The sequence below is a fragment of the Tupaia chinensis genome, unplaced genomic scaffold (genome assembly GCF_000334495.1).
Source record: "Tupaia chinensis unplaced genomic scaffold, TupChi_1.0 Scaffold000532_1, whole genome shotgun sequence".
Taxonomy (NCBI): domain Eukaryota; kingdom Metazoa; phylum Chordata; class Mammalia; order Scandentia; family Tupaiidae; genus Tupaia; species Tupaia belangeri.
Window position 1 is genome coordinate 6,930,625 of NW_006160045.1, and position 27,047 is coordinate 6,957,671.

The 27,047-nt window shown below is 38.2% G+C and overlaps 1 protein-coding gene and 1 long non-coding RNA gene across 9 annotated transcripts in view; one reads left to right on the forward strand and one right to left on the reverse strand.

The window, feature by feature from the left end:
- Positions 1–743: 743 nt before the first annotated feature.
- The window catches only part of CDC42BPA (CDC42 binding protein kinase alpha), a 280,345-nt gene continuing 254,041 nt past the window's right edge, over positions 744–27,047 (forward strand). For all 8 annotated transcript variants that reach the window (XM_014591108.1, XM_027775224.1, XM_027775225.1 and 5 more), the window contains exon 1: positions 744–1,405. In XM_014591108.1, coding sequence (XP_014446594.1) covers positions 1,228–1,405 — 178 coding nt within the window. In that variant the 5' untranslated portion in view covers positions 744–1,227. The remainder of the gene's footprint in view (positions 1,406–27,047) is intronic.
- LOC102488018 (uncharacterized) lies at positions 1,620–5,947 on the reverse strand. The gene is made up of 3 exons (XR_335791.2): positions 5,875–5,947; positions 2,080–2,185; positions 1,620–1,857 (listed from the first exon to the last, which is right to left on the reverse strand). It is a non-coding gene; the product is annotated as an uncharacterized LOC102488018 (long non-coding RNA).

Here is a 27,047-nt window from a genome sequence, read left to right on the forward strand (position 1 = left end):
CGAGGGCAGCCGCCACGCCCGCCGGCCCCGCCCGTGTCCTTTGAATTCAGAAGAGCACCCCCCTCTCGCCAGGGGCGTCGGGATCCTCCGGCGGGGCGGCCGCGGGGCGAGTGTGGGGGGAGCCCCGGCTCTCAGCCCGGTGCGGCGCGGCCCACGAGCGACCCCAGACATGGAGCGGGCTCGGGCAGCCAAGTAGCCTCTGCTCGGAGCCGGGGTGCGAGTGCCGACCGCAGCCCGCCTTCCCCCACTCCGGCCGCGCTGCGGGTCAGGCCCCTGGGAGACACAGGGAGGAAAATGAAGAGTTTGCACCGGGATCCGTTGGATATAGGACTCACTGCACAGCCTTAAAGAGAAGGATCTCGGGAGGAGAAAGAAAAAGGCTCCTCCTGCAAGACTTGGCTTGCTCCGAGCCCAGGGGCTGCTTCAGGAACCTCGCCCCCTCCCTTTCCCGCTGGAGAAATTGCCGCTGATGCATTATCCAAGTGGTGGTTGGGAGGATTTGCAGCCCAATTTTTGTTTTTTCCTCCCCCTTCTATACATTTTTTCCCCCTCCCTTTTCTATCTGTCTTCTTCCCAGGAAGCGAATTGCTGATGCAAATCAGACTTTATTCATTAATGATGCAGCCGGATTCGTTTCAGGATTATGTTGCACGAGTTGAATTTTGAATGAAGGAGAAGAGTTTTTTTTTTGGTAAAGAAGTGTTGACTCTAATTAGTTGTACTTTTAATTCTTTTCTCTATACATTTTTTCCCCCTCCCTTTTCTATCTGTCTTCTTCCCAGGAAGCGAATTGCTGATGCAAATCAGACTTTATTCATTAATGATGCAGCCGGATTCGTTTCAGGATTATGTTGCACGAGTTGAATTTTGAATGAAGGAGAAGAGTTTTTTTTTTTGGTAAAGAAGTGTTGACTCTAATTCGTTGTACTTTTAATTATTTTATTTAAATATACGATTTAATTGTATTCTCTTAAAAATGTATTAAATATATATTTTATGGTAACCTGCCCTCAAAGTACATGTTTATGGGTGAAATTGAAGACGCTTCAGTTAAGTGAGGTTACTGGTGTGTTGGATGTTTAATTCAGCACCGGCATTGCATGACAGTTGTTTGAATAACAAGTGGTTTATTTTTAAAACCACAGCTTTTAAAAATTAGGTTCAAATAATTATAGTAAAAGAGCCTAACAATAATTTAAAGGAAAACCAGCAGAACTTGAAGCAGCCATGTCTGGAGAAGTGCGTTTGAGGCAGCTGGAGCAGTTCATTTTGGATGGGCCCGCTCAGACCAATGGGCAGTGCTTCAGTGTGGAGACATTACTGGATATACTCATCTGTCTTTATGATGAATGCAATAATTCTCCATTGAGAAGAGAGAAGAATATTCTTGAATACTTAGAATGGGGTAAGTTCGAATTTTTAAAGAAAAACTCATCTGTGGCATTAATTGTTAGAGTTACCATGAGTTAACTATAATGAATGAAAAGAACATATTCTCAAGAAAAAAGTAGACACCAGTCTTTTCTCTAGTTTTTGGAATGTATTTTTCCAGGAATAAAACCATGCTACTCACCCGTAGCCTTGACTTAAAGGTTGGCTTAAACTTGTGATGAAGAACTTAGGTTTTTAGGTCAGTAATGAGATTTAGGATACATTTTATAATGGGCAAAAATAGGTTATTGCTCACAGTTGTATTATACATTGATAGTAAAGCAGCCATTCACTTGAAAGGTATTTATTTGTTGGTAGAGACATTCCTTCCCAGACTGTTCAAATGGGAGAAGGTTTTAAAATATCTGTGTTTGTCTTAGGTCAACAGGAATCTGAAAGTTGTGATCAGTGGGTTTTATTTCATCTCTATATAGGACAAGCAAAGGAAATTAATAAACACGACCTTTCCAAAAATTGTTACATTTGTCAGATAAGATGACATACATAGTTTTAAAAAATTGTAACAGTAGTTGATGGAGAATGTTTTAGGGGGCAGCTCCTGCCTAAGGTATTTTATTCTAAATTTAAATCTAAAGGGGCTAGATTTTTGGCTTCATTCTAAATGTAGGTTTGATTTAAAAGACCTACCCTAGTGGATTAGATCAATGATGAGAGCAGTCCCTCCATGTGACCTTCAACGTTGGATTCTTGGCACAAGTTCTTTAGCTTCTGATGTTTTGTAGGGGAACACTTCCTATTGGAAGAAATATACATCGTCACCCAGACCTGTAGTGGTCCTCTCGCTTTTGTAGCATTTTGACCAAATAGTATTATGTGCCTTTGGAATACTAATACTTCTGGTTTGTTAGACAATTTTATATTAAGATATCTTTGCTCCCAAGTTACACTTTTTTGCTCCTGAAGTAAAGGTCAAGCGGTTACTGTTTTATTTGGGGGGGGAGGGGTGATGGTGAAATTTATTCAGTTTCTCGGGTAAACTATTGACTCAGGAATACCTATACATAATAACTTTAAGTATTCTGTTTGCCAGTATCAGAAGATTTTTGACAGTATGATGTCATGAGATTAAAAAAAATGTAAATGTGAAAAGGCTGATTTTAAAAACAACCAAACTCATATTGGGAATGTAAGAAATCTAAACTATCTATTAAGTGACTTCGTGAAAAGTGAGACAATTTTGACTGTGGTATTGGTTTTGTGAGTATGTGTCTTTTATTTTTATGTGTAGAGTAACATTTTATGAAGTACTATGTAGTTTTGCATCACATGTGTCCTATAGTTAGAAATTCTGCATGTTTTCTTTCAAAGATTTAAAGAAACGGTTTTGGTACTTCTACAATTGGTGTTTGAGTTCTTCAGTTATGGTTCCATAGAGACACTCCAGTCTGTGATTATGATTGACATGTAATACCCTTTCTCATCTGCATATGAAGCAAGAAATAGTTTTAAATGATTTGCGTTTAAAAAAACCTATATCTTCCAGTGCCTACCAATTATTAGAGTTTATATAGTAGTTTGTGTTATGAGATATTTTGTTGAATAATTATATTTTCCGTTAAGTATGATTTCTTGGAGGTTGTTTCTTCCATATGTATAAAAACCTTGTTTATACATGTTTTTATTTAAGTAAAATAAGTAAAAAATCTAGTAAATATTTGGCTGAATACATTTATTTTTATTAACATATTTAAAATAACTTCAGGCACTTTTCAGCTTAAAGTAAAAGAAGTTTTAGTAGTACCATTGTTGTCTTTTTAGAAGTCTGCTATATGCCATTACAAAAAGTACATTATGTTAAGTAAACTATTGTTTTTCAGTAATAGAGAAGAGAATTTTTAACGAGTTATTTTGCTCACTTTGGGACTAGGTAGTGTCTTTTAAGTATCAGGGATTTTTTAGTTGGAGTATGAGGTTTTTAATGTGGGAGTTCTCAACCACACAAGTTTGGGTAAAGAGTAAGAAAAGGTTAAGAATGGAAATCCTGTCAAGAGATGTGTTATGAGTAAGTAGTACAAGTCTTTCAGTTAGAACAAGAATTTAGGTTAAGAATGCCAGAGTATGCCTTTTCTCTTCTAAGTATTGAAATAGATCAGCTGTTCTTCATGTATCAGTTGATTACTACATTTTTAGGGAAATATCCTTTTTTGTTCTAATATTATTTGAAAAACAATTTAGTTTAAGAGAGCTTCAAGATTGTGGATTGACCTCAATTTAATTTTTTAGACATGTTCTTTTTTTTGAGGAGTCTCTGATGGAAATATATGGGATGGTTGTAGGGATTAAATCACATAATTTAGATTTGCCTTACCTGGTATTTTTAGTTTCCAAAAAATAAAAAAATACTAGGTCTCTCATTAAAGTCTTTAAAAGACCAAATATTTATGATAGAAGAGTAGTATAATTAAATACTCTATATTATATGCTAGCTGTTTGTGTTTCGTATTTGTATTAATGAAAACGTCATCTAGATGTTCCTATCAATGCTGATGAATAGGTAACTTTAAAAAACGGAGTCCTAGCTAAGATTCTGTCTGTATTATTTCATCTCTATTAGTTTCATTTTATTCCTAGTTATAGTCCATTTTACTTTTATATTGATATAGTTAGTGTTTTGTTGATAACATTTCATTGACAGTAAGAAAACTGAAAATTCAGAGTTATATTGCTTTGTTGGGCAGCATCCCTTACTTTTGGAGCTGATAATTTGCTGGAGGAACTAAACTGGGCAAGAGAGGAAGATGGGATCAAGTCAGTAGGCCCTCGAAGCAAGGGGATAAAAATACCTTAAGACAGATCATCTTTAAGTTAATAATATTTATTATTTAATTATAGCAATAAGATTTTCAATCTCTGTTTTATAAGTTGTTGAAATGATTATGGTTTATATGCTGGTTTATAAAATAATAGTTTTGATGTCAGTATGACTGTACAATAAATTATAGTAGAGTTGTAGAAGTAAAAATAACTTCTACATTATAAACTAATTTGCTAGTAATAGCTAACTGAGTACATTAGTCATCTAATGGGCTACCTTCTACTTCAGCATGAGAAATTAGAATTTAGGGAATTATCTGCTTTACTTAAAAAATAAATTTAGTGGCCAGTCTGTGGTTGATAGTTAAGACACTTGAATCCCAAGTGGTTCGAGTCTCAGACATGGCAGTTGAGAAACATGCTGGGTATGCGTGTGCAAGTGCCCAAAATCCTGAAAGGAGGGAGAGGTAAAGAAGGGATTGTAATGTGACCATTCCCCATGGTGGGTATTTTTTCACTTTCTCTCTGAGGTCATGGTTTCCTTGCATCTCCCTGATTGTCAATGTTAGAAAGAAATTTTGAGAGAAACTTTGGGATACTCTGTGGTTTAGAAAGAAAATCCAAATTTGAATAATTTTATATTTTACTGATTGGTCATGGGCTTGTTTTCTGTATGAAAGTCATGATAACTGAGAAATAAACTTAATCAGGATGAGGTAGTTTGAGAGTAATGCTGTTGGTACATCTAAGAAAAACACCCTACAGAGTAAAATTAGATACAATAATGAGCCAGTGCTGTCAACCCTGAAAGTCCTGAAATTCTTGAGAAGTGGCTATTACCTTTTCTTCCTACTAAACTTGCTTTTCTTCATTATATTAGATAAAGGAATTTTCATTTTATCTTTTGTAACTTTAGTGACTGTAATTGTAACATGTTGTTAAAACTATTGTCTACCTGAAAAAAGATTTCGTTCATTGCCATGTTTAAGAGGAAACAATCATGGACTCAGAAATATTAGAATTCAAAATAGTGCCAAGTGTTGTTTTTCCCAGGGTAACACTGTTGGTTGATTTCAGGGATTTGGACTAGTGTGGGAACTTTACTATCAATTATAATATTGTATTTGTGAAGCTGTGTGTTTCAAGTGCTGTCATTTATTTATGGGGTCATTGGAAAAGTCATGATGCATTTTTATGTAGAAAAAAATACATGACTTTTCTGATGACCCTATATATATATATATAGATAGATAGATAGATAGATAGATAGATAATGTGAAGACAAAAATGTACACATTTTATTAAGGAGAAAACCATATGTTATTGGTGCTCTTTCAGCGCCATGGGGACATTTAGAACTCTGCATTTGCTTAAAAACTTTTTTTCTGGGTGTTAAAATGGCAGATAATGATACTAGAGGTCAATGAGACTTGATTGTTTAAAGACAAATAGCTTTGGGGAGGAGTAAATGAATTAGCCTTTTTTCTTTTGTTCTGAAACATTTTTTTTCTTTAACTCTTTTCCATCAATGCCATTCCTCCCATCCCCAATCTAATTATGCTGCAAAGTACTAATTATGTGGGTTAAAACAATATTTGAAGAGATTTTGAATTATTTCAGTTAGGTACAATTATTTATTAACTTTCATTTTTATTTCATATGACTTACCCATTATTGTAAGGTTTTATCAGGGGAAAAACCACCTTCTATTTAGTTTGTTCTATTCATAGTGATAAAGCTTAAGTCAGTTTACTTAGTGTTTCCATGGTGAAGAGCTACAACTGGAATACCTCTTCCTGCAAAGTTCTTATTCTAAACCAACATACAGCACTGGTAAAGAGCAGGGGCTTTGAATTCGGACAGACTCTTCATTATTGGCTGAGTGATTACCTAACATCTCTAAGTCTGTTTTATCATCTGCAAAAAATGGACATAGTAATAGCTTATTTTGCTAAAAGGTTGATGGATGGCTTTTTCCTTTTTTTCCTTTCCTTGTGATTTATAATTTTATTTTGTCAGTTTGTTTCCCATTCTGTTTTTTAGATTTCTTTTCTATCTGTATTATAACAGAAGAATTAAGATACAATTTTTTTGTAAGTTGGATTGTATAACTATACTAATACAGAGATATAAATAACTTTATTTTACCATTAATAAGTATATTTATATGTTCCTGATAATATTTTGCTAAGTTATATTGGCACTGGAAGTGTCTTTTTTGTGATTATGCAAACAATACTTTTTTTTAGGGTAAGATATTTTGTACTGGATTTTGTTGTTATTAATGGAGCTGTTTTTCAGTGAATGTTAAGCTAATGCCTATTCTTGCCATCATCAGCAAATAAAAATGGCTAGTTATATTTTATTTTTATATTTATCTAGTTTCATTCTGTAAATTAGTGGTAGAGTTCTGGACCTTATATCAGAAGATTATAATTATCTCTCATGAAAAATTATTGATGTGTTGTTCACTTAGGATTTTTTCTGGACTAAAGATTATGCAGCACTCATAAATGCATATTGTAGTCTGACAGTAAGTATGAAGAAAATGAAAAGTTACTTTAGTGTTTCCTAAACTGTATTTCAAGAGATTAATTTTTTAAGGGTTCAGTGGATATGTAAGATTGGAAAATAGGGCATATATATATTTTTTTCTTTTCTTTTTTTTTTTTTTTTTTGAGATTTTTTGCTATAGAGCACGTGTGCTCACTAAAGAGACAGAAAGCAAGAATCATCCCCCAGTGGGATGGCCATGCCGCAGTCCCTTCTCCTCCATTCCCCTCTTGGGATTTTGGGCATGCATGCACATGTGCCTGGCATGAGTTTGAAGCCTCTGAGTCCAGGACTCTTAACCACAGTCAACTGCATGGGAGTCCAGCAACATGACCATTATGTCATCTGCAGCCCCACCCCCACCCTACCCCCCACCTCTGTGTGATTTTTAAGCCACTGGGTCTAGAACTCACTGTGGTCAGTCATGTGGGAGTCCAGTAACATAACTGCTATGTCATCTATTGATCCCCAAGCATCTTATAAGCGTTACATACTCAGATTTAAAAAATACTTGTTTGAAAAGGTTAAGAAAAGCCCTCACTTAGGAGGCAGTGACTGAAGCCCCATTTGGAGGTTATATCGTTTAGCTATACCTACAACCTTGACCTAACCAAAAAATCATAAATAAGAAACATTTAAAACAGATAAAAAGTTCAGATATATGGTAAAACTAACACACAAATGTTAGGACATCATAAAGTATTTTTCTGTACTTTATAAAGATTTTCCTAGAGTTTATGGTTAAAACCACAATAATATTTGCAAGTGTAGTATAATTTCTATTTCTGCCTTTTTGCTGCATGCCTTTGTGATGTGTCACCTATTTCTGACTGATGCATGGTAGCATCACAGTGTCTTCCCAGAGTCCATTGCTATGTTACATTGCTTGAGATTGGGATTAAGGGTGAACCTATTTATTTCTTTACCTTTGTGCCTGTGGTAATCCCAAATTGGTGGAGGAACTTGTGAGTTACTCTGGTGTTATTCTACCTCTGTGTGCATCTCGCTCAATTGACTTTGCTGTATTAAAAGGATTGTGTGTAAATGGATTACATTCCTGCATCTTACTGACCTTATTAATCAAGCTTTTGTTTTTCCATTAAAAGCTAAGTAATCTGTAACCTTATTATTACATGTGCCTCTAACCTGAAGATATTGTGAATCCTACACACCCAGGACCTTTGTTTAGTGAAAGGAAGGCATTCTAAAAAATAAAAAAATAAAAATGAGCCTTTAATCATGTCAACATCTTGCTTAATATCTTTCAGTTACTAGTGATAACTTTCGAAACATTCGAGATAGTATTTAAACTCCTTAGCTTGGCGTACAGAATTAAAAAACAAACAAGCAACAAACTTTAACAGAATGTATGTGTGTGCTTGCCTGAAAGAGGGAGAATGAGACAGCATGCCCTAAAGGATATGGTCATGCTACAGTACCCCTCCTCCGTTTGTTGGGCCTCTGGGCATGCGTGCATATGCATCTTCTTTGTCACCTAAGCTTCTTGGGTCTGGACTTGAACCCACACAACTGTCCATGTGGGATCCTGCTGTCCTAACCACTAGTCCACGATCCAGCCTGGCATACAGAATTTTTATATACTCCTGATTTACTTTCCCAATCTTTTTCTTCACTGGAACCCTTCCCCCCTCCATTTTCCCTTTATCAAAGAGGGAAGGGAGTGAGAGAGAGAAAAAAAGGGGAGAGAGAGAGGTATTTTTGATAGAGTCTTGGTGTATTGCAATCCTTCTGTGCCAGCCTCCTGTTTAGCTCAATTAGCTAGGATTACAGATGTGCACAACCATGCCCAGCATGTTCAGGTTAGCCTGGTGTTGAACCTGGGCCTCTGGTGTGGCTTTCAGCCTCCCAAGCAGTAGTAGTACCTATGTACCACTGTGACTGGGTTTAAAAATAACTGGAAAGGAATTTGAAACAATTTCAAACTTACAGAAAAGTTGTAAGTACAGTATAGCTTTTTTTCTCCTGAAGCATTTGAAACTGTGTTGCCTGATACCTGTCATCACTGTATATGTGTTTTTCTACATTCTTTTATATAACCACTATGCAATTATTAAAATCAAGAAATTAACATTGATGTGATATATCATCTAATCTTTCGAGTTTCATCAGTTGGCCTAATAATAGCTTGGTAGCAGAAGGATTTAGTCTGTAACCATGTGTCATATTTGGATTCCACGTCTTCTTGTGCCCTTCACTCTGGAGCAGGTCTTCAGATTTTCCTTGACTTTCATGATTCTGTCTGTCTTGAAGATTGCAGGCCAGTTATCTTGTAGGACTTGCAGTAATCCCTTATTTGGATTTGTTTCCTCATGATTAGATTTAGATAATCTTTCTTTGGCAAGAATATTACCAAAGTGATGCTATGTTCTTTAATGATCATTGCATCTTAGCAAGTGATGCATGATTTCATATGGCCCCATTACTGAATTAAGGTGGTATCTGCCAGCGTTTTCTACTGAAAAGTGACTGTTTTCCTCTTTGTAATAAAATATTTTGTGGGGAGGTATTTTGAATTTATTTAAACATCCTTTTATCATTAAACTGTACTTATTTGTTTTAGTATGGGCTTATGATTTTTATTTTTTTAATAATTTTTATTTTTTTAAAAATAATTTTGTCAGAGGGCTCATGCGCTTGCAGGAGAGAGAGAAGAAGAGAGAGAAGGTGCAGAAGCATTCCCATGGGGGATTTTGGGCATGCATGTACACACACCTGGTATATTTTTCATGTGATTGGGTCTTAGACTCAGACTGTTTAGCTGACTATGTAGGATCCAGCCACCTAAACCACTATGCCATTCACTGGCTGAATTCTTTACTATATTTCATTTCGAGCTTCAAATTGACTCAGATTTGTCCAACAGGAGTCCCTTCAAGTTGGCCTCTCTGTGATTTTAAGCACTTTTCTTGCTTTCTGCTGCAAGATGGTTCAGGCTTGTTTTCTACTTTTCCTGCCTAAGTTCTGGAATCAGTGATTTCTTTAAGGGGGTCCTGCTTCCTTTACTGGAAGATGTTATTCTGAAGAAGCCAAGAACCACACTTGGTGTGTGCTTTTTTGGTGATGCTGTTCACAAACTTGACTAATAAACATTTATTATATCCTCTGTTTCTCTATTGAATTAGCTCTCCATGTCTGTGGGTTCACATCTGAATATTCAACCAACCAGGGATGGAAAGTGTTACCTTCTTTTTTTTTAAAAAAAATTATGTATTACTATTATTTTTTAATTTGCTTTAGGGCACATATACTCACCAGAGAGAGAGAATGGGAGAAAGGGAGAAAGGAAGAAAGCAAGCTTCCGGGTCTAGGATTCAAGCCATGGTTGGCCATGTAGGAATGCAATGCGTTAATCACTGTGCCACCTACTGGCCCCCCCAAGTGTTACCTTCTTACTGACATGAGTTATGTGTTAGTTCTTATGATTGCTTTTATACTGAACTTATTCTGAGTTTTTTCTTGTCATTTATTAAACAACATAGTGTAACAACTATTTACATAGCATTTACATTGTTTTGGTATAAATTATCTAGAGGCAATTTAAAGTGTAAGGAAGGTGGCTGGACAGTGGAGTAGTGGTAAAACATAAAGGTCTACAAGACTGAGCAACATGGGAAGGTTCCAGGTTCTTGCATGGAGATGTCCCTGAGTATGTTAGGTGCACATGTGACCGTGATCTGGGGCTGGCTGAGACTGGGAGTGGATGATGGTGTCAAGTCCCTATTGAATCTGCATATTTGTCTTTCTCAAGCTCATGGGGAAAAAGTAATGTAAAAGAAAAAATATTAAGGAAAAAAGCGTGGGGGAGGATATGAGTAGATTATATGCAAATACTACACTGTTACATGTAAGAGATCTGAAGGGACTTGGGCACCCATGGATTTGGATATGGTGGGTTCTAGAACCAAACCCTCCCACAGACACCCAGAGATGAGTGTATATCTGTTCATCCATACACATACTGTGCAGATATGTTCATCCATACACATACTGTGCAGATATGTTCATCCATACACATACTGTGCAGATATGTTCATCCATACATATACTCTGCAGATATGTTTACTTGCTTTTATTGATGCTTATTTTGTATATGTATGTGTGTATTGAAGATTGTGAGCTTGCACTAATACCTCTAATTCCATTCCAACACAATAGTGTACATTCTAGTTATTTTCTTTTTCCATATAGTAACTCCATTTTCCAACTGTGATCAGTTCCCTTTATCCTTAATACATGATTTATGTGATCAATCTCTTACTGTATAGCCAATCTCCCATCGGTGCAGCTATCCTCTCCTTCATATATCTGACCTGTTCACCCTAATCTGTCATCAAAAAAGACAAAAACTCCAAAAACCAAACAGTAGCATAAAACTACCATTAATAATCTGAGAGAGAAGAGAAAATATACTGCAACTATGAAATATAATCAGGATGCCATCAAAAGGAAGAAAAGAGAAGGAAAAAAGTAATTTGAAATAAAAAATGTAATAGCTAAAATGAATACTTAAGCATAAGAATTGAAAGAGAAAGTTGAAATTTTCCAGAAATTAGGGCAGAAAACACAGAGGTAGAAAAGGAGAGAAAACAGGTCAGCCCATGGCATGGGGGTTAAGGTAGCTGGATTCCACATGGCTGACTACGTGACCTGGTGGTTTGAGAAACAGGCTATGTACATGCTGAGTGTAGTGTATGTATGTGTGCTTGCCCAAAATCCTGTAGGGAGGAAGAGATGGAAGAGGAATTGTGGTGTGACTATTTCCCATAAAGGTTGCCTTTTTCCTTCTCTTTCTTTGGTGAGCACATGTGCCCTGTAGCACATGTGTGCACGTGTACACACACACACACATACACACAAATCTAATGAATAACAGAAATTTTTTTTTTTTGAGAGGTTTTTCGCTCTAGGGTGCGTGCTCTCTCCAGAAAGACAGAGAGAGACATAGGGACAGAAAGCGAGAAATCACCCCCCAGGGGGGATGGTCACGCCACAATCCCTTCTCCTCCATTCTCCTCTCGGGATCTTGGGCACGCATGCACGCACACGCACTCACACGCACCCGGCGTGAGTTTTAAGCCCCTGGGTCCAGGAGGCGACCCGCGGTCGACTACGTGGGAGTCCAGCGACATAGCCATTACGCTAACTGCTGGTTCCCAATAACAGAAATTCTAAAAGGGAATTCCAATAAGGAGAACAGAGAGGAAGAAATATCAATAAAATAATTCAAGAAAATACTCCCAATCAAAGGATGTGAGTTTCTAAATAGAAGGGGCCCTCCCAGTACAATGGATGAAAATAGATTTCAAACCAAGATTCAGAGTCATTACGTTTTGGAATTCCCACAACTCTGGGGACAAATAGGAGACTCAAAAAGATTCCAAAGAGAAAGAACACAAAGAATCAGTAATTGGAAAGGCTTTGGTCTTTCCTAGCAGCAACTCTAGAAAGTAAAAGATAATAGTTTGAAGGAAAGTGATTTCTATATTAGAATTCTGTACTCAGCCAAATTCTCAATCAAGTGTAAGGGTAAGATAAGGACATTTTTAGATATGCAAGTATTCCAAAAAATTGACCTTTCGTTACCTGTAGATTCCAAATAGAATAACTAGCCATCCTGGTTTACCCAGAACTAAGGAGTTTCCTGGGATTTGGGACTTGTTCTGCAACGTGGACAGTCTTAGATAAACTGGGATGAATTGGTTTCCTTACCTTTAACTAGACATAGTAGTAAATTAAGATGAAGAAATATAGGGTATAGGAAATAGAAGAGCCTATACAGAGAAGAAAGGATTTCCTAGAATGATGATGGAGAGTGAAAAAATGTGTTCCAAGTTTTGGACTAAACATAGAGGTCAGCCAGTACACATATGAGGCAAATCAGAAGGCCCTAGGAGAGTCTTACTCCATTATCTGACTTGAAGGTATATATATTTTTTCTTTACAGAGATTTTGGCTATTGGACATGTGCATTCACAGACACACACACACACACACACACACACACACGCACAGAAAGCAAGAAATCCCCCCCCCCTGCCATCCCCATGGGATAGTGATACTGCAATCCTTCCTCCTCCATTCTCTTATCCAGATTTTGGGCACACACGTACACGCACTCGGCATGAGGTTAAACCTCTGGGTCCAGGACTCGAGCTGCCGTATACTATGTGGGAGCCCAGTGACATAACTGTTATACCATTTGCTGTTCCCTTGAATGAATAGTTTAAGAAAATACTTGGAATTCTGAGGAGAGTTTAGAGTTGTTTAGGAAATGTAGCAAATGAGGAAACTCTTATTAGGAAAAATAAAAATTTCTATGGGAAAGGAAAAGAATAATTTATGTGACTGTCATAATTGAAACACTGAATATTTGTTTAATCAAAATTATGCTGTAACTATATTGGGGAGATAGTATGGGAAGGGAAATTTTGCTTTGGAGACTTGGTTGGTAGTGGTACTAGATACTTTTTTAAACCTTAAGTGATGATTGTATCTGTTCTGAGCAGATCAGTTCTTTTTCTTTAATGATTGCTCAGTTCTTATAGGTGGAGGTTTATGGATAGCCTTTATTATCTTGAGAGTTTATTTTTGAAAAGCATATGTAGTTAAATTCTATATATGTACACTAAGGATAAGACAGATAATTCTAAAGTTATATAAGACACATATATTAGTCAATGTTTATGGAATTGAATACACAGCTAAAGAACTCCTAAGAGAGCACTGAACACAAAATGCATCACACAGGGCCAGCTGATGACCTGGTGGTTAAGGTGGCTGGATCCCATGTGTCCAACTGTGCAGTTCAAGCCTGGATGCAGTGACTTGAAAAACATGCCTGGCATGTGTGCTCAAATCCTGAGAGAAGTGGAGAAAAAGGAACTGTGGTGTGGCCACCTCCTATGGGAGATGCTCGCGCTCTCTTTTTCTCTGGTGAGCACAAGAGCCATCTAGCAAAATAAAAAAAAAATATGAATCTCACAAATGATGTAAATGATGCAAGTAATAAATGTGATTATCATTTCTATAAACTAGTAATTTGCTAGGTACTGTGAGACATCAGAATGCTTGTTAAATACACAACTGGTGGCTCTGAGCAGCCCTCAGCTGCTCTTGAGTCCTCTGAAATCCAACTTTGTTCTTGTAAATGCAGAGAAATGCTTTTCATATTAAAATAATTTCTTTTTGTAATAAATTTCAACTTTCCATAGAAAAAATCATTTTGAAATCTAAGTAATTGACCAGTTGTCTGTTCCCTTTACATCTGTTTTAGGGCAGGGTTAAGAGAAGTTTGTTTCAGGAAGCTGATGAGCTGTAGTACTAACTGGGAAAACTGGTTTGCTTTCTAACTACTCCTGAGTCAGATTTTCAGAGGATGACTATTTAATTTGAACAGGAATATTTACATTCACATGTATATTGAAAAACACACCCCAGTAGAGGCTGGACTGTGGCACAGCAGTAACACTGTTTGTGTTGTGAACCATATGGAACAGTTTCAGGTTCATGACTGTAGACCTCCCTGAATGCTCTGGATATGTGCTTGTTAGCAATCTGGGACTGGCTTCGGAGGGGGGTGAATAATATTGTGTGTACCTGTCTCTGTCTATCTCTGTCTCTCTTGCTTATGGAAGAAATAAATGGATAAACTTAAAAAAAAAAAAAAAAGAACCACACACACCCCAGGCTGATCATTGGCATAGTGGTTAAGGCTGGTAGTGGTGGCTAAGGTTAAGAATGTAGAGTTGTGGGGCCAGCAGGTTGCGTGGTGGTTAGCTGAACTCCCACATGGCTGATGGTGGTTAAAGTCCTGAACCTAGTGGCTTGCTTTCTCACTTTCCCTCTCTCTCTGGTCAACTTTAAAAAGGAAATAAAATTATGACAATGAATAAGATTAAGTAAAATAATTCTTTTAAAAAAAAGAATGTAGAATTATATGTTGTGTGATTCTTTTCCAGTATATAGGTGATGGAGTCTTTTTTTTGGAGAGGTTTTTGCTATAGGGAGCGTGCACTTGCCAGACAGATAGAGAGAGACAGAGAGACAGAAAGCAAGAAATCAGCCCCCAGGGGGGATGGCCACGCTGCAGTCCCTTCTCCTCCATTCTTCTCTCGGGATCTTGGGCACGCACGCACACGCTCCTGGCGTGAGTTTAAGCTGCCGGGTCTGGGACTTGAACCGCGATCGACTATGTGGTAGTCCAGCCACATGGCCATTACACTAACTGCTGGTCCCTGGAGTCTTTTTTTTAAATAACTTTTTTTTAAGAGAGATTTTTGCTTTTTCCCATGCACTCACTAGAGAGACAGATAAACAGAAGGCAAAAAATCAGTCCCTGGGGGATGGCCTCTCCACAATCCCTTCTCCTCCATTCTCCTCTCGGGATTTTGGGCACACATGCACATGTCCCTGGTGTAAATTTCAAGCCACTGAGTCTGGGACTCAAACCATGGTCAGCTATGTGGGAGTCCAGGGACATAACTACTACACCATCTGCTGGTCCCTAAAGAATTATTTTTACTTAATTTTACTTATTATTTTAATTTGCTATAGGGCATTTGCATTTGAGTGAGACACACAGAGGGAGGGAAGAGAGGGAGAAGGAGAGGGATGGAGGGAGAAGGGAGGGAGAGAAAAAAACGGGAAAGAGAGAAAGCAAGCCACCAGGTTCAGTACTTAAACTGTGGGAGTGTAGTGCCTTAACTGTGAAACCACCTGCTGACCCAAGGTGATGGAGTTTTATATATGACAATGAATTTTGATCATCTTAGTTTTTTAGTTTTGATTAATATTTCTCTCCCTTTTTTTTTTTTTTTTAAGTTTGCTATAGGGCATGTGTGCTCACTGGAGAAAGACGGGGTGGGAGGGCGTGAGAATTAATCCTCCAGGAATAATCCCTTCTCCATTCTCCCCTTGGGATTTTGGGCATGCACTCACATGTGCCCTCCATGATTTTCAAGGCACTAGGTCTGGGATTTGAACTGTAGAGTCAGTCATGTGGTATCCAGCTGCCTTAACCTCCACAACACCTGCTGGCCCTCTCCTTTTCGAAAATGATTACTGTGTCATCCTTATAATAAGTGAAAAGGCAGTTCATGAGCTACTTAATGTGTTTTTGTCTCTGTAAAGTTTTTAGTTTTTGTCACTAAAACCTCTAAACATCTTAGCCAGTTTTGTCTATATCTGTCACCCTTCTCTGTGTCCTGCATAGTCTTTGGTCTTCATTAGCAAGCTTTCTCTTGCCTTCTCAGACAGGCACTGAGGTGATTTACCAGGAAATTGAACCCATAATCTTTCCATATCCATTTAACTTCACTGTAGAGGGTTACTACTATGCTACCCAGCCAAATTTTCTGATTTTCGATTAGTCATCAGGGTAGCTGTGAAGTAGTAGCTCATTATGGATAGATTGATGGATGGATGGATAGATGGATGGATGCCTGCCTGCTTGCTTGCCTGCCTCACCAAAGGGCAACAGAGAGGGAGAAATAGAAAGTACCTCCCAATGGGACGGAGTCATACTGCAATCCCTTCTCCATCCTTTTGGGATTTGGGGAACACATGTACATGAGCCTGGTATGTTTTTGAAAGTGCCTTGGCTGGGATTTGAACAATGTAGTCAGTCATGTGGGATCTGGCTCCCTTAATTGCTAGGCCACAGAGCTGGCCCTCATTGTGGTTTTAATTTATACTTCCTAATGATTAGTGATGTTAAATAGCTTTTTTATTATTTTTTTAAGAGGTTTTTGCCTTAGGGCTCATGCACTTCCTTAAGAGATAGAGAGAGACAGACACAGTGAGAAGGAAAGTGAGAAATCACACCTTGGGGGGTTGGCCACACCACAATCCCTTCTCCACTCTTCTCCCAGGATCTTGGGCACACATGCACACACATGAGGCGGGAGTTTCAAGCCACCAGGGCCCGGACTCAAACTGTGGTCAGCCATGTGGGAGTCCAGTGAAGTAACCGCTATTCCATCTGCTGGTCTCTTCTTATGATTCTTGGACATTTGTATATCTTCTTTGGAGAAATGTCTGTTTAAGTTCATTGCCCATTTTGAAAAATAGACTTTATTTTTTAGAGCAGTTTTAAGTTCACAGTAAAATTGAGCACAAGGTGTAGAGATTTCTCATCTGCTCCCTGCCTCACCACGTGCATGCCTCCCACATTTTTAAATTTGGTTGTTGATCTTATTGTTGAGTCTTAAGGGTTCTTTATATATTCTGGATAATAATTCATTATATGTTGTTTGCAAATAGTTTTTTCTCATTCTGTAGGTTGTCTTTTTATTTTCCTGATGTCATTTAATGCACAAAAGTTTTTTTCATTTTGATTAGGTATAATTTATCCAGTTTTTCCTTGTGTTGCTTACGTTTTGGTGTGATATTTAAGAATTTATGGCCAAATCCAATGTCATAAAGATTTACCACTGTGTTTTCTTCTAGGAATTTTTTATGGTTCAACTCTTATATTTAAGTCATTAATTCATTTTGAATTAATTTTTATATCTGTTATATTTTTATGTTGGGCATTTAAAATCATTCTTTTGCATGTGGAAGTCCAGCTGTGCATGTACCATTTTGTTGAAGAGATGATTTTTCAGCATTAAGTGGATTTAGCATCCTTGCTGAGAATCAGCCAGCCATATAAATATGGGTTTATTAATGAACTTTCAATTCTGTACTGTTGATCTATATGTTTATCCTTACACCAGTACCACACAAATCTGGATTACTGTAGCTTTATGGTAAGTTTTGAAATTGGAAATTGTGAGTCTTCTAATTTTGTTCTTTTTCAAGATTGTTTGGGCTATTGTGGGTCCCTTACAATATCATATGAATTCAAAGATTTGCCTTTCCATTTCTGTAATAAAAACAGATAGGGCTTGTCTTTTTCTTTTTTTATAAAACTCAGTTGACCATGTTTCCTAGCTTTTCTTTTTCGCTATTAGATGTGGCCACATCAGTAGTTCTAGCAGGTTGATGTAAGCAGGAGTTATGTATGATACGGGCCAAAAGCTTCATCAAAAGCCGGGGAGGGCTTTCCTCACTTTATTCCCTTCTGTTGCACAGGGCACATGTGATGTCTTCAGAGTTTGGATTGTGTCTTAGAGGCTGTGCTTAAGGACTAAGGACTGTGTTCCAAGGATGGCATAGTAGTGAACTGGAAGCATCCTGCTTCTAGACAACTTTATTGAACTGTCTTACTAGCCTTGGGCTGTCAGACTTCTTTTACTTGAAAGAGAATTATATTTTTACTTTGTTTAAGCCAGGGTTAATCTGAATTTTTTATTAGATAGAGATGAACTCTATCTAACTATCTTATTGGTAGACTTTTCTTACTATATTAACACAGTTACCTTTTCTTCATGTACAGTAAGTATGTGACAGTGTTGGGAAGATAATATATTGCCAGAATTTCTGGAACGGTTTTAAAATTTTGTGTTTTATATGAGGGAACTTCAGAACGCTAATGAGAACTTGAAATTTAAGTATGAGTTTATTTTGGTGTACAATGTTTTTTGAAATTCATGTACTTTAAAAAATGTCCCAAATAGACATTTGGGACCAGCAGTTGGCGTAATAGCTATGTTGCTGGACTCCCATGTAGCGGTTCCAGTCCTGGATCCGGTGGCTTAAACTCATGCTGTGTGTGTGTGCGTGTGTGCCCAAGATCCTGAGAGGAGAACAGAGGAGAAGGGATTACAACATGACCATTCCCCCTGGGGGATGATTTCTCTGTTGCTCTGTCTTTCTGGTGAGTGCACATGCTCTATAGCAAAAACCTCTCCAAAAAACAAAAACAAAACAAACAAATTGCACATTTCCTATGAACTTTTTGAAGTTTCATCTTGTATATGGTGAATTTGACTTTAAAATTACTTTTCCTCTGGGTCAGTAGCTGACATAATGGTTAAGGTGCTGGAGTTCCACATGACGAAATGCTGTTCAAGTCCCAGACAGCCTGAAAGTTACACAGGGCATGTGTTTGTGCATGCTCAAAATTCCAGGAGAATGGAGAAGGGATTGTGGCATGGCCATACCTTCTGGAGAGTGATTTCTTCTTTTTTATTTTTCTTAATTTTATTTATTCATTCATTTATTTCAACCTAACCAGAGAGAGACACACACAGAGAGAGAGAGAGAGAGAGAGAGAGAGAGAGAAAGTGAGAAAGCAAGCCAACAGGTCTGGTTTTTGCTATAGGGCGTATGTGCTCTCCAGAAAGACAGAGACAGAGAGACAGAAAGTGAGAAATCACCCCCCAGGGGGGATGGCCATGCCGCAATCCCTTCTCCTCCATTCTCCTCTCGAGATCTTGGGCACGCACACACATGAGCCCGACATGAGTTTAAGCCGCTGGGTCCGGGACTTAAACCGCGGTCGACTACATGGGAGGCCAGCGATATAGCCATTATGCTAACTGCTAGTCCCAAGAAGCCACCAGGTCTGGGACTCGAATCATGGTCAGCTATGTGGGAGTGTCCAGCGCCTCAACCACCCCACTGCTTGCTGATTCTTTGGAGAGTGATTTCTTACTTTCCCTCTCACTGTCTCTCTCTGACTCTCCCAGCAAATGCACATGCCATATAGCAAAAATCTTAAAAAAATTTTTTTTCTTCAGTAAATAGTATTAAAATATTCTTTTTTTTTTTTTTTTTTTTGTTGTTGGAGAGGTTTTTGCTATAGGGTGCATGCACTCGCCAGAAAGACAGAGAGAGAGAAAGAGAGAAATCACCCCCCAGGGGGGATGGCCACGCCACAGTCCCTTCTCCATTCTCCTCTCGGGATCTTGGGCACGCACGCACACGCACCTGGCGTGAGTTTTAAACCACTGGGTCCAGGACTCGAACTGTGGTTGACTACATGGGAGTTCAGTGACATAGCCATTATGCTAACTGCTGGTCCCAATAGTATTAAAATATTCTTCAGCATAAGTAGTCCTTACATTTTTTTTAAAGCAGAAAACTATTTTACTACTTTAACATATCAGATTTATAATTATTTTGCTGAGTATTTTTTTTATATACACATTTTATTTTCTGCACTGGAACACTTCTGGTATTTTTACAGCCTGCTGCTTTTCATTTAGCATGATAAAATGCCCTAGTTCAAGTTAATTAATTTCTTTTGCCTCAGTTTTTTCATCTCTAAAAATGAAAATAATTATTATACATATTTTATAGAGTTGTGAGGCTTACATAAAATGCTAGACATAGAGTCCTAGACCAGTGCCTCTGTGATAAGCTCTCAGTGAATGTTAATATTCATTACCACCATTTGACATTAATATTAATTAATTTCAAGCTCTTTTTCTAGATTATTGTAGAATTTGGATAATTATTGTTTCCAAAGTTTATTTCATTAAGTACATATACAATTACTTATCATACATTTTAAAAATAAAGTTTTTTTTTTATTCCATGAGTCAGAGAAAGAGATGAAGAGACAGAGATACACATCACTAATAGAGTACTGATTCACCCTCTAGCCTCAGCCAGCCTGGATTATATGCATATGCATGCCCAGTGTACTGAAGGGTAGTCTTTGGCTGAACTAGCCACCTTTCCATGTTGGTCAGCCTTGCAGAGTTGTGTTTTACTTCTGTGTCCTGGCCCCTAAAAATTTTTTTCAACCTTAAGTTACTTTTATTTATATATATAAATTTTTTCTAATATAAGTAATGCTATTATAAACCTATTTTTTGAAGTTTATCAGTTTATTTCTTGCATAAGAGAGTCTATCAATCACTTTTAAATTATTTTAAATTATTTGATCAATATTAATTGTTTTTATTTACCAGAAGACATGTGTGCTTGCCAGAGAGAGTGCAAAAGTGAAAAACATACCACTGTGGGGCATGGTCATACCACAGCCTCTTCTCTGCCTCTCTCTCCTTTCAGGATTTTGGGTATGTAGCCCACATTCTCAGAGTATTTCTCAAGCCTAGGTCCAGCACTTGAACTGCAGTTGGCCATGTGGGATCCAGTCACCTCAACTATTAGGACAGGGCTGTCTCCAAAGTTTATTTTAAAAACTATTAATAAATAACAAATAGCCCCGAGATCTGTAACAAGCTATTATAATAACCTTTTTTTTAAAAAGGAAGTTTTTGCCTTACAGTGTGTGTGCTTGCCAGAGAGACATAGACAGAGACAGTGAAAGGAAAAGTGGGAAATCATCTCCGAGAGGGGATGGCCATGCAGCAGTCCCTTCTCCTCTATTCTCTTCTCTGGATTTTGGTCATGCACACACATGCGCCTGCCATGAGTTTTAAGCCACTGCATCCAGGACTCAACCACCGTCGACTCTGTGGGAATCCAGTGTTGTAACTATTATGCCAGCTGCTGGTTCCAACTAAGTGGACTTCTAACTGGTGGAGGATCTTGGGATTCCAGTAGGAGAAAAACTCAACCGAATTGTTCTAGTCTATTCTGTTGCTAATAACAGAAAATACCAAAGTCCAGGTATAAATACAGAGGTTTATTGAGTTCATGGTTGGCAGATCCAAGGTTCAGGGATTACAGCATGGTAGAGAGCAGGAGTGCAGCATCTCCTCATATATGCTTTTGTTTGTGTCATTCTCTAGCGTTATAGACCTATGAGACTTAGTCATGGGGACCTCACCCTGATGCCATGTGGGATCTGGCTTCCCTAAATCACTGTGCTATGGGGCTGGCTCCAGATTATGTTTCCTTTTAATGCCTTCATAATATAACCAAATTCCAGAATGTGAGCTTCAGGGGGACATTCAAACCACAGCCCAAAATGTTGCTCTGAAGTCTAGGCACAGGGACCAACTTGGTATTTCTTTAGGAATCGTAGCTAGAGGAAATTGGTACACTATCTTCAGTGCTATCACTATTAAGTGCAGGTTCTCTCCTTGAGGTGTGGGAAATGGAAGACTTGATAACTACCTATTGGACCTCAGGTGTAAAGGTTACAGACATATGTGTGGTTTGCTGGAAAACTAACCAGTAAAGGTTGAGTATCCCTTTTTCAAACTTCTTGGAACCAGAAGTGTTTCTGAATTTCAGATTTTGCAATATTTGCATTTATAATGAGTTATATTGGGGATAAGATTTCTAAACATAAAAATACATTTGTTTCAAATACTTCTTACATACAATCCAAAGGTAATATCATACAGTACTTTTCAATTGCAGTCTTTTGACTGTGAACTATCACATTAAGTCCAGTGTAGAATTTTCCACTTGTGGCATCATGTCAGCACTCAAAAAGTTTGAATTTTGGAGCATTTTGGATTTTGGGTTAGATTCCTATGCTCAACCCTGTAAGATAAATGATACTGCAATTTTTTTTTAAAGAATCAGTTGTTTTATTTATTTTAATTTGAAGAGAGAGAGTGAGAGAGAGAGAGAGAGAGAGAGAGGAAGAAAGTGAAAATGCAAGCTGCCAGGTGTGGGACTCAGACTGTGTTTGGCCATGTGGGAGTCCAGTGCCCTGACCACCATGCAACGTGCTGGGCCCAAGATACTATAGTCTAAATTTAAAATCAATTATTTGCATATCTCTGGATTTCGACTATGTTGTGATTCTAGTGTGTCCCCCCACCCCCAAATTCATGCGTTTCAATTTGGCCGCTTTTGTAATGGTATTAAGAAGGCGGGAACTTAATCCATCTATGGTATTAAGAAGTGGGGCCTGTGGCTGGATGGTGGTGCAGAGAAAATGCCTCTTTGAGGCTCAACTACATAGAATGGTTCTGGGTTTGTATCCACAGACCTGGTAAGCTGAACACATAGGTGCACATGCTTATGATCCAGGGCTGTCTGAGATGAGGTCTGGATCATGGTGTGAAGACACTGTGGAGGTGCCTGTCTTTCTGTTTTTCTCATGAAAAAGATGAACTTGGAAAAAGAAAAAATGGTCCTTTGGGAGGTAAATAGGATTAAAGAAGGTTATGGGGGGGGGTCACCATGATTGAATACTGGTACCTTTATAAAAGAGAGAGAAAGACCATAGCTGACACACACTCTTGCATTCTTGCTGCATGATGCCCTATGCAGCCTCAGGACTCTGCAGAGTATCCATCATCAAGAAGGCCCTTACAAGATGTGACCTATCAGCCCAAGACCTCCAGATTGTGAGCTAAATAAGCATTTAATCTTTATAAATTACCCAGTCCATGCTACTCAGTTTTAGCAACAGAAAAACAGACTGAAACAATAGTTCATAAGTCGTCAAGTGCTTAAACTTCAGCTTTTCTTTTCAAGAATAAAATATAGAAAAGCAAATAAATCATTATTTTTATTGAAATAAATATCCTGTAACACTTCGTTACATTATATTAAGATACATTATTAAATACCCATAAAACCATACCATTGGGACCAGCAATTGGCATAATGGCTATGTTGCTGGAATCTCATGTAGTCGACTGCAGTTCAAGTCCCGGACACAGTGGTTTAAACTCACACCAGGTGCGTGTGTGTGTGTGTGTGTGTGTGTGTGTGTGTTTGTGTATGTGCCCAAGATCCCAAGAGGAGAATGGAGGAGAAGGGATTGCGGCATGGCCATTCCCCCTGGGGGGTGATTTCTTGCTGTCTCTCTGTCTCTCTGGCGAGCGCACACATCCTATAGAAAAAAACTCTCAAAAAAAAAAAAAACCAACAAAAAACACACAAAATCTTATACTACCGTAATATTTGATATGCCAAGATAAAACATTAAGTACTGTGGGACCAGCAGATGGCATAATGGTTACGTTGCTGGACTCTCATATAGTCCACGGCAGTTTGAGTCCTGGACCTGGCCACTTAAAACTCATGCCAGGTGTGTGTGCATGTGTGCCCAAAATCCTGAGAGGAGAATGGAGGAGAAGGGATTGTGACATGACCATCCTCCCTCCCCCCAGGAGTAACTTCTCACTTTCTCTGTCTCTCTGGCAGGTGCACATGTCCTATAACAAAAATCTGTATTAAAAAATGTTAGCATATTTACTTTCAAAATGCTTTACTAGATTTTTTAAAGTCATTAACAAATTATCTCATCTGTAATAGGAAACTAAAGTACAGTAAATAATGTTTTTTTTATTAGAGAGATTTTTGCTATAGGGTACATACACTTGCCAGAGAGTCAGAGAGACAAAAAGTGAGAAGTCACTTTGGTCACACCACAGTCCTTCTCCTCCATTCTCCTTTTGGGATTTTGGGCATGCACACACATGCATCTGGTATGAGTTTCAAGTTGTCAGGTCCAGGCCTTGAACCACAGTCAGCCATGTGGGAATCCACCGCCTTAACCACTACATCACATGCTGGCCCCCCACTTTCAAACATTTTTAACACAAGGGTTGTTGGAAAAGTTATGATGCATTTTTGCATAAGAAAAGAGAGCAAAAATACATCATGACTTTTCTAACAACCCATTAGAATCTTTCTACCTGATTCTTAGATTCATTTGCTTTTTTGTTTAAAAAAATGTAGAGTGTTGAATACGGAAGACAAAAGTCTGTATAAGCTATGCAAATATTTTCACAGTAGCATATGAAACTTGTCATTTTTATATTTGGTTAACTACTTCTTGTTTATATTTCACTTGTTTATATGCATATAGAAAGCATATATAAAACTTTTTAGGGCTGTCCTGTGGCTTAGTGGTGGAGCTGAGATTGCCAGATGGCCCTGATTGAGTCTCCTTGCCGGTGGCTTGAGAAACACACAGGGTATATGTGTGGCCCAAATACTGACAGGATGGAGAAATGGAGGAGAAGGAATTGTGGCATGACAATCCCTCTGAGGTGTGCTTTCTTATTTTTTCTCTCTCTGTGTTTCTCTCTCTGGCAAGCACATGTGTCATATTGCCAAACAAACAACTCCCCTAAAAACAAAAACAAAACAAAAAGAAATAGAAAATAATGAAGTAGAACTGTACCTTGCTGCTGTTTGTATTTTACCTGCTTCTAAGCACTGTTACTCTTTTAAGTACTTTTTAAAACCTTTTATTATTTGCATTTAAAAAATAACTATGATACATGAAGCAAGATCCTGGATAACTACAGGTAATACCAGAGAACCTATTGTTGCCGCAGCATTTACTAGAGAAATTCTTCTGCCTTTTTCACTTAGCTGCAATCAGAATCCTCACACAACACATATATAATAGTAAACACTGGAAGTGATTCTGATGTTTTTCTTTATAGATATTAGAGAGTGTTATGTAAATAGTTTTTAGTTAATTTCAGTTTAAACTCTTGTTTTTGCTATATGGCATGTGTGCTTGCTGTAGAGAGACAGAGATACAGAAAGAGGGAAGGTGAGAAATCACCCCTGGGGAGGGGGTGCCCATGTTGTGGTTCCTGCTCCCTTATTCTCCTCTCAAGATTTTGGGCATGCATGCATACATTCCCAGCATGATTTTCAAGCTGGTGGGTCTAGGATTCAGACCATGGTTGGCCATGTGGGAGTCATGCACCTTAACCACCACAACACCTACTGGACCTGATCAAATGCTATTTTAGCAGTGCAGAATAGGAGCTATAAAAATAAAAATTTTGAGGTAATTGTCTTGCTTTAAGAATATTAATACTGCCCTTTTTGATAGGGCACGAGATTGCTAAGAGTTGGGTTTGGCAAAGATTTTTGTAAGACTCAGCTTTTTCATACTCACGTCCTTTTCCTCCATTTTCCTTTTGGGATTTTGGGCATGCACGCACGTGTACCTGGTGTAATTTTCTTTCTTTCTTTTTTCTTTTACAGAAATTTTTATAGAGCATGCATGCTTGCTGTAGAGACAGAGACAAAGAGACAGAAAATGAGAAATCATCCCGCAGGTGGGATGGCATGCTGCTATCCCTTCTCCTCTATTCTCTAGGGATTTTGAGTATTCATGCACACCTGCCTGCCTTGAGTTTTAAGCTGCTGGGTTTTGGACTCAAACCATGGTTGACCATGTGTGAATCCAGCGACTTAACCATTATGTCATATGCTGGTCCCTCTAGTGTAATTTTCAAGCCATCAGGTCCAGGACTCAAACTGTGGTTGTCCGTGTGGGAGTTTAGCACCTGAACCACCATACCACCTAATGGCTCCCTGTAGTTTTTCTATCTTACCCTTGAAAAGTTTCAATATCATTGTACTATCATAAAACAAGACGTCATATATGAGGGAACTGTAAAAAATGGAAAAAAGAAATTACAGTGTGGGTTTATTTTGGTGCAAGAAACTGGAAATTCAAGCATAGTTTTTTCATATATACTTTCTATGAACTTTTTTAAGCCCTCCTCCTATCACCCCACATTCCTTTAAACAGAACTGGTATCAGCTTTTTCTTAAACACTGGAAAGTTTGGAAGAATCTATTTCCCATCTTATATTGGAGTTTTCTTTCTAGCAAGATTTTAAGTATAGAATTTCCTTATTTGATATAGAGAAGTACAAGTTTTCAATGATTTCTTGGTCCTAGAAGACATAGAGTTTTTCTAGGAATTTTTTCACTTCTCATTTTATGTGTTGACGTAAATGTGTACACAACTTGTTTTTCTGTTTAATCTCTTAATGTCAGTAATTACACATTTTTTCCATTTATGATATTTGTGTCTTCCTCTCTTTCTTGATTACCCTTTTTTAGGTGTTTATATCAGTCTTGTGAAATAACTCATTTTTTCGTAGTGTTGACTTTCTGTAATAGTTATTTTCTATTTTGTTAATATCTATTCTGATCTGTATTATTCTTTCATTTACTCTTTTTAAAAAGTTTTGTTTGACTCATTCGGTTTTCAAAAAGATTTATTTATTTAATCCCATTAGTTGTTCCTTTTTTATTTTAAGAGAGATTTTTGCTGGGACCAGCAGTTGGCGTAATGGCTATGTCGCTGGACTCCCACGTAGTTGACTGCGATTTGAGTCCCAGACCCAGTGGCTTAAAACTCATGCCGGGGCACGTGTGCGTGCGTGCCCGAGATCCTGAGAGGAGAATGGAGGCGAAGGGATTGCGGCATAGCCTTTCCCCCGGGGGGTGATTTCTCGCTTTCTGTCTCTTTGTCTTTCTGGCGAGCGCATGCGCCCTAAAACAAAAACCTCTCCAAAAAAACCCAAAAAACAAAGATTTTTGCTATGGGGTGTGTGCACTTGCCAGAGAGTCAGAGAGAAACAGAGACAGAAAGCAAGAAATTACTCCCCAAGGGGTATGGCCACACCACAATCCCTTCTCCTCCATTCTTCTCTCAGGATCTTGGGCATGCACACACATTTACCCCGTGTGAGTCTCAAGGACCAGTGACCTAACTATTATGCCATCTCCTGGTC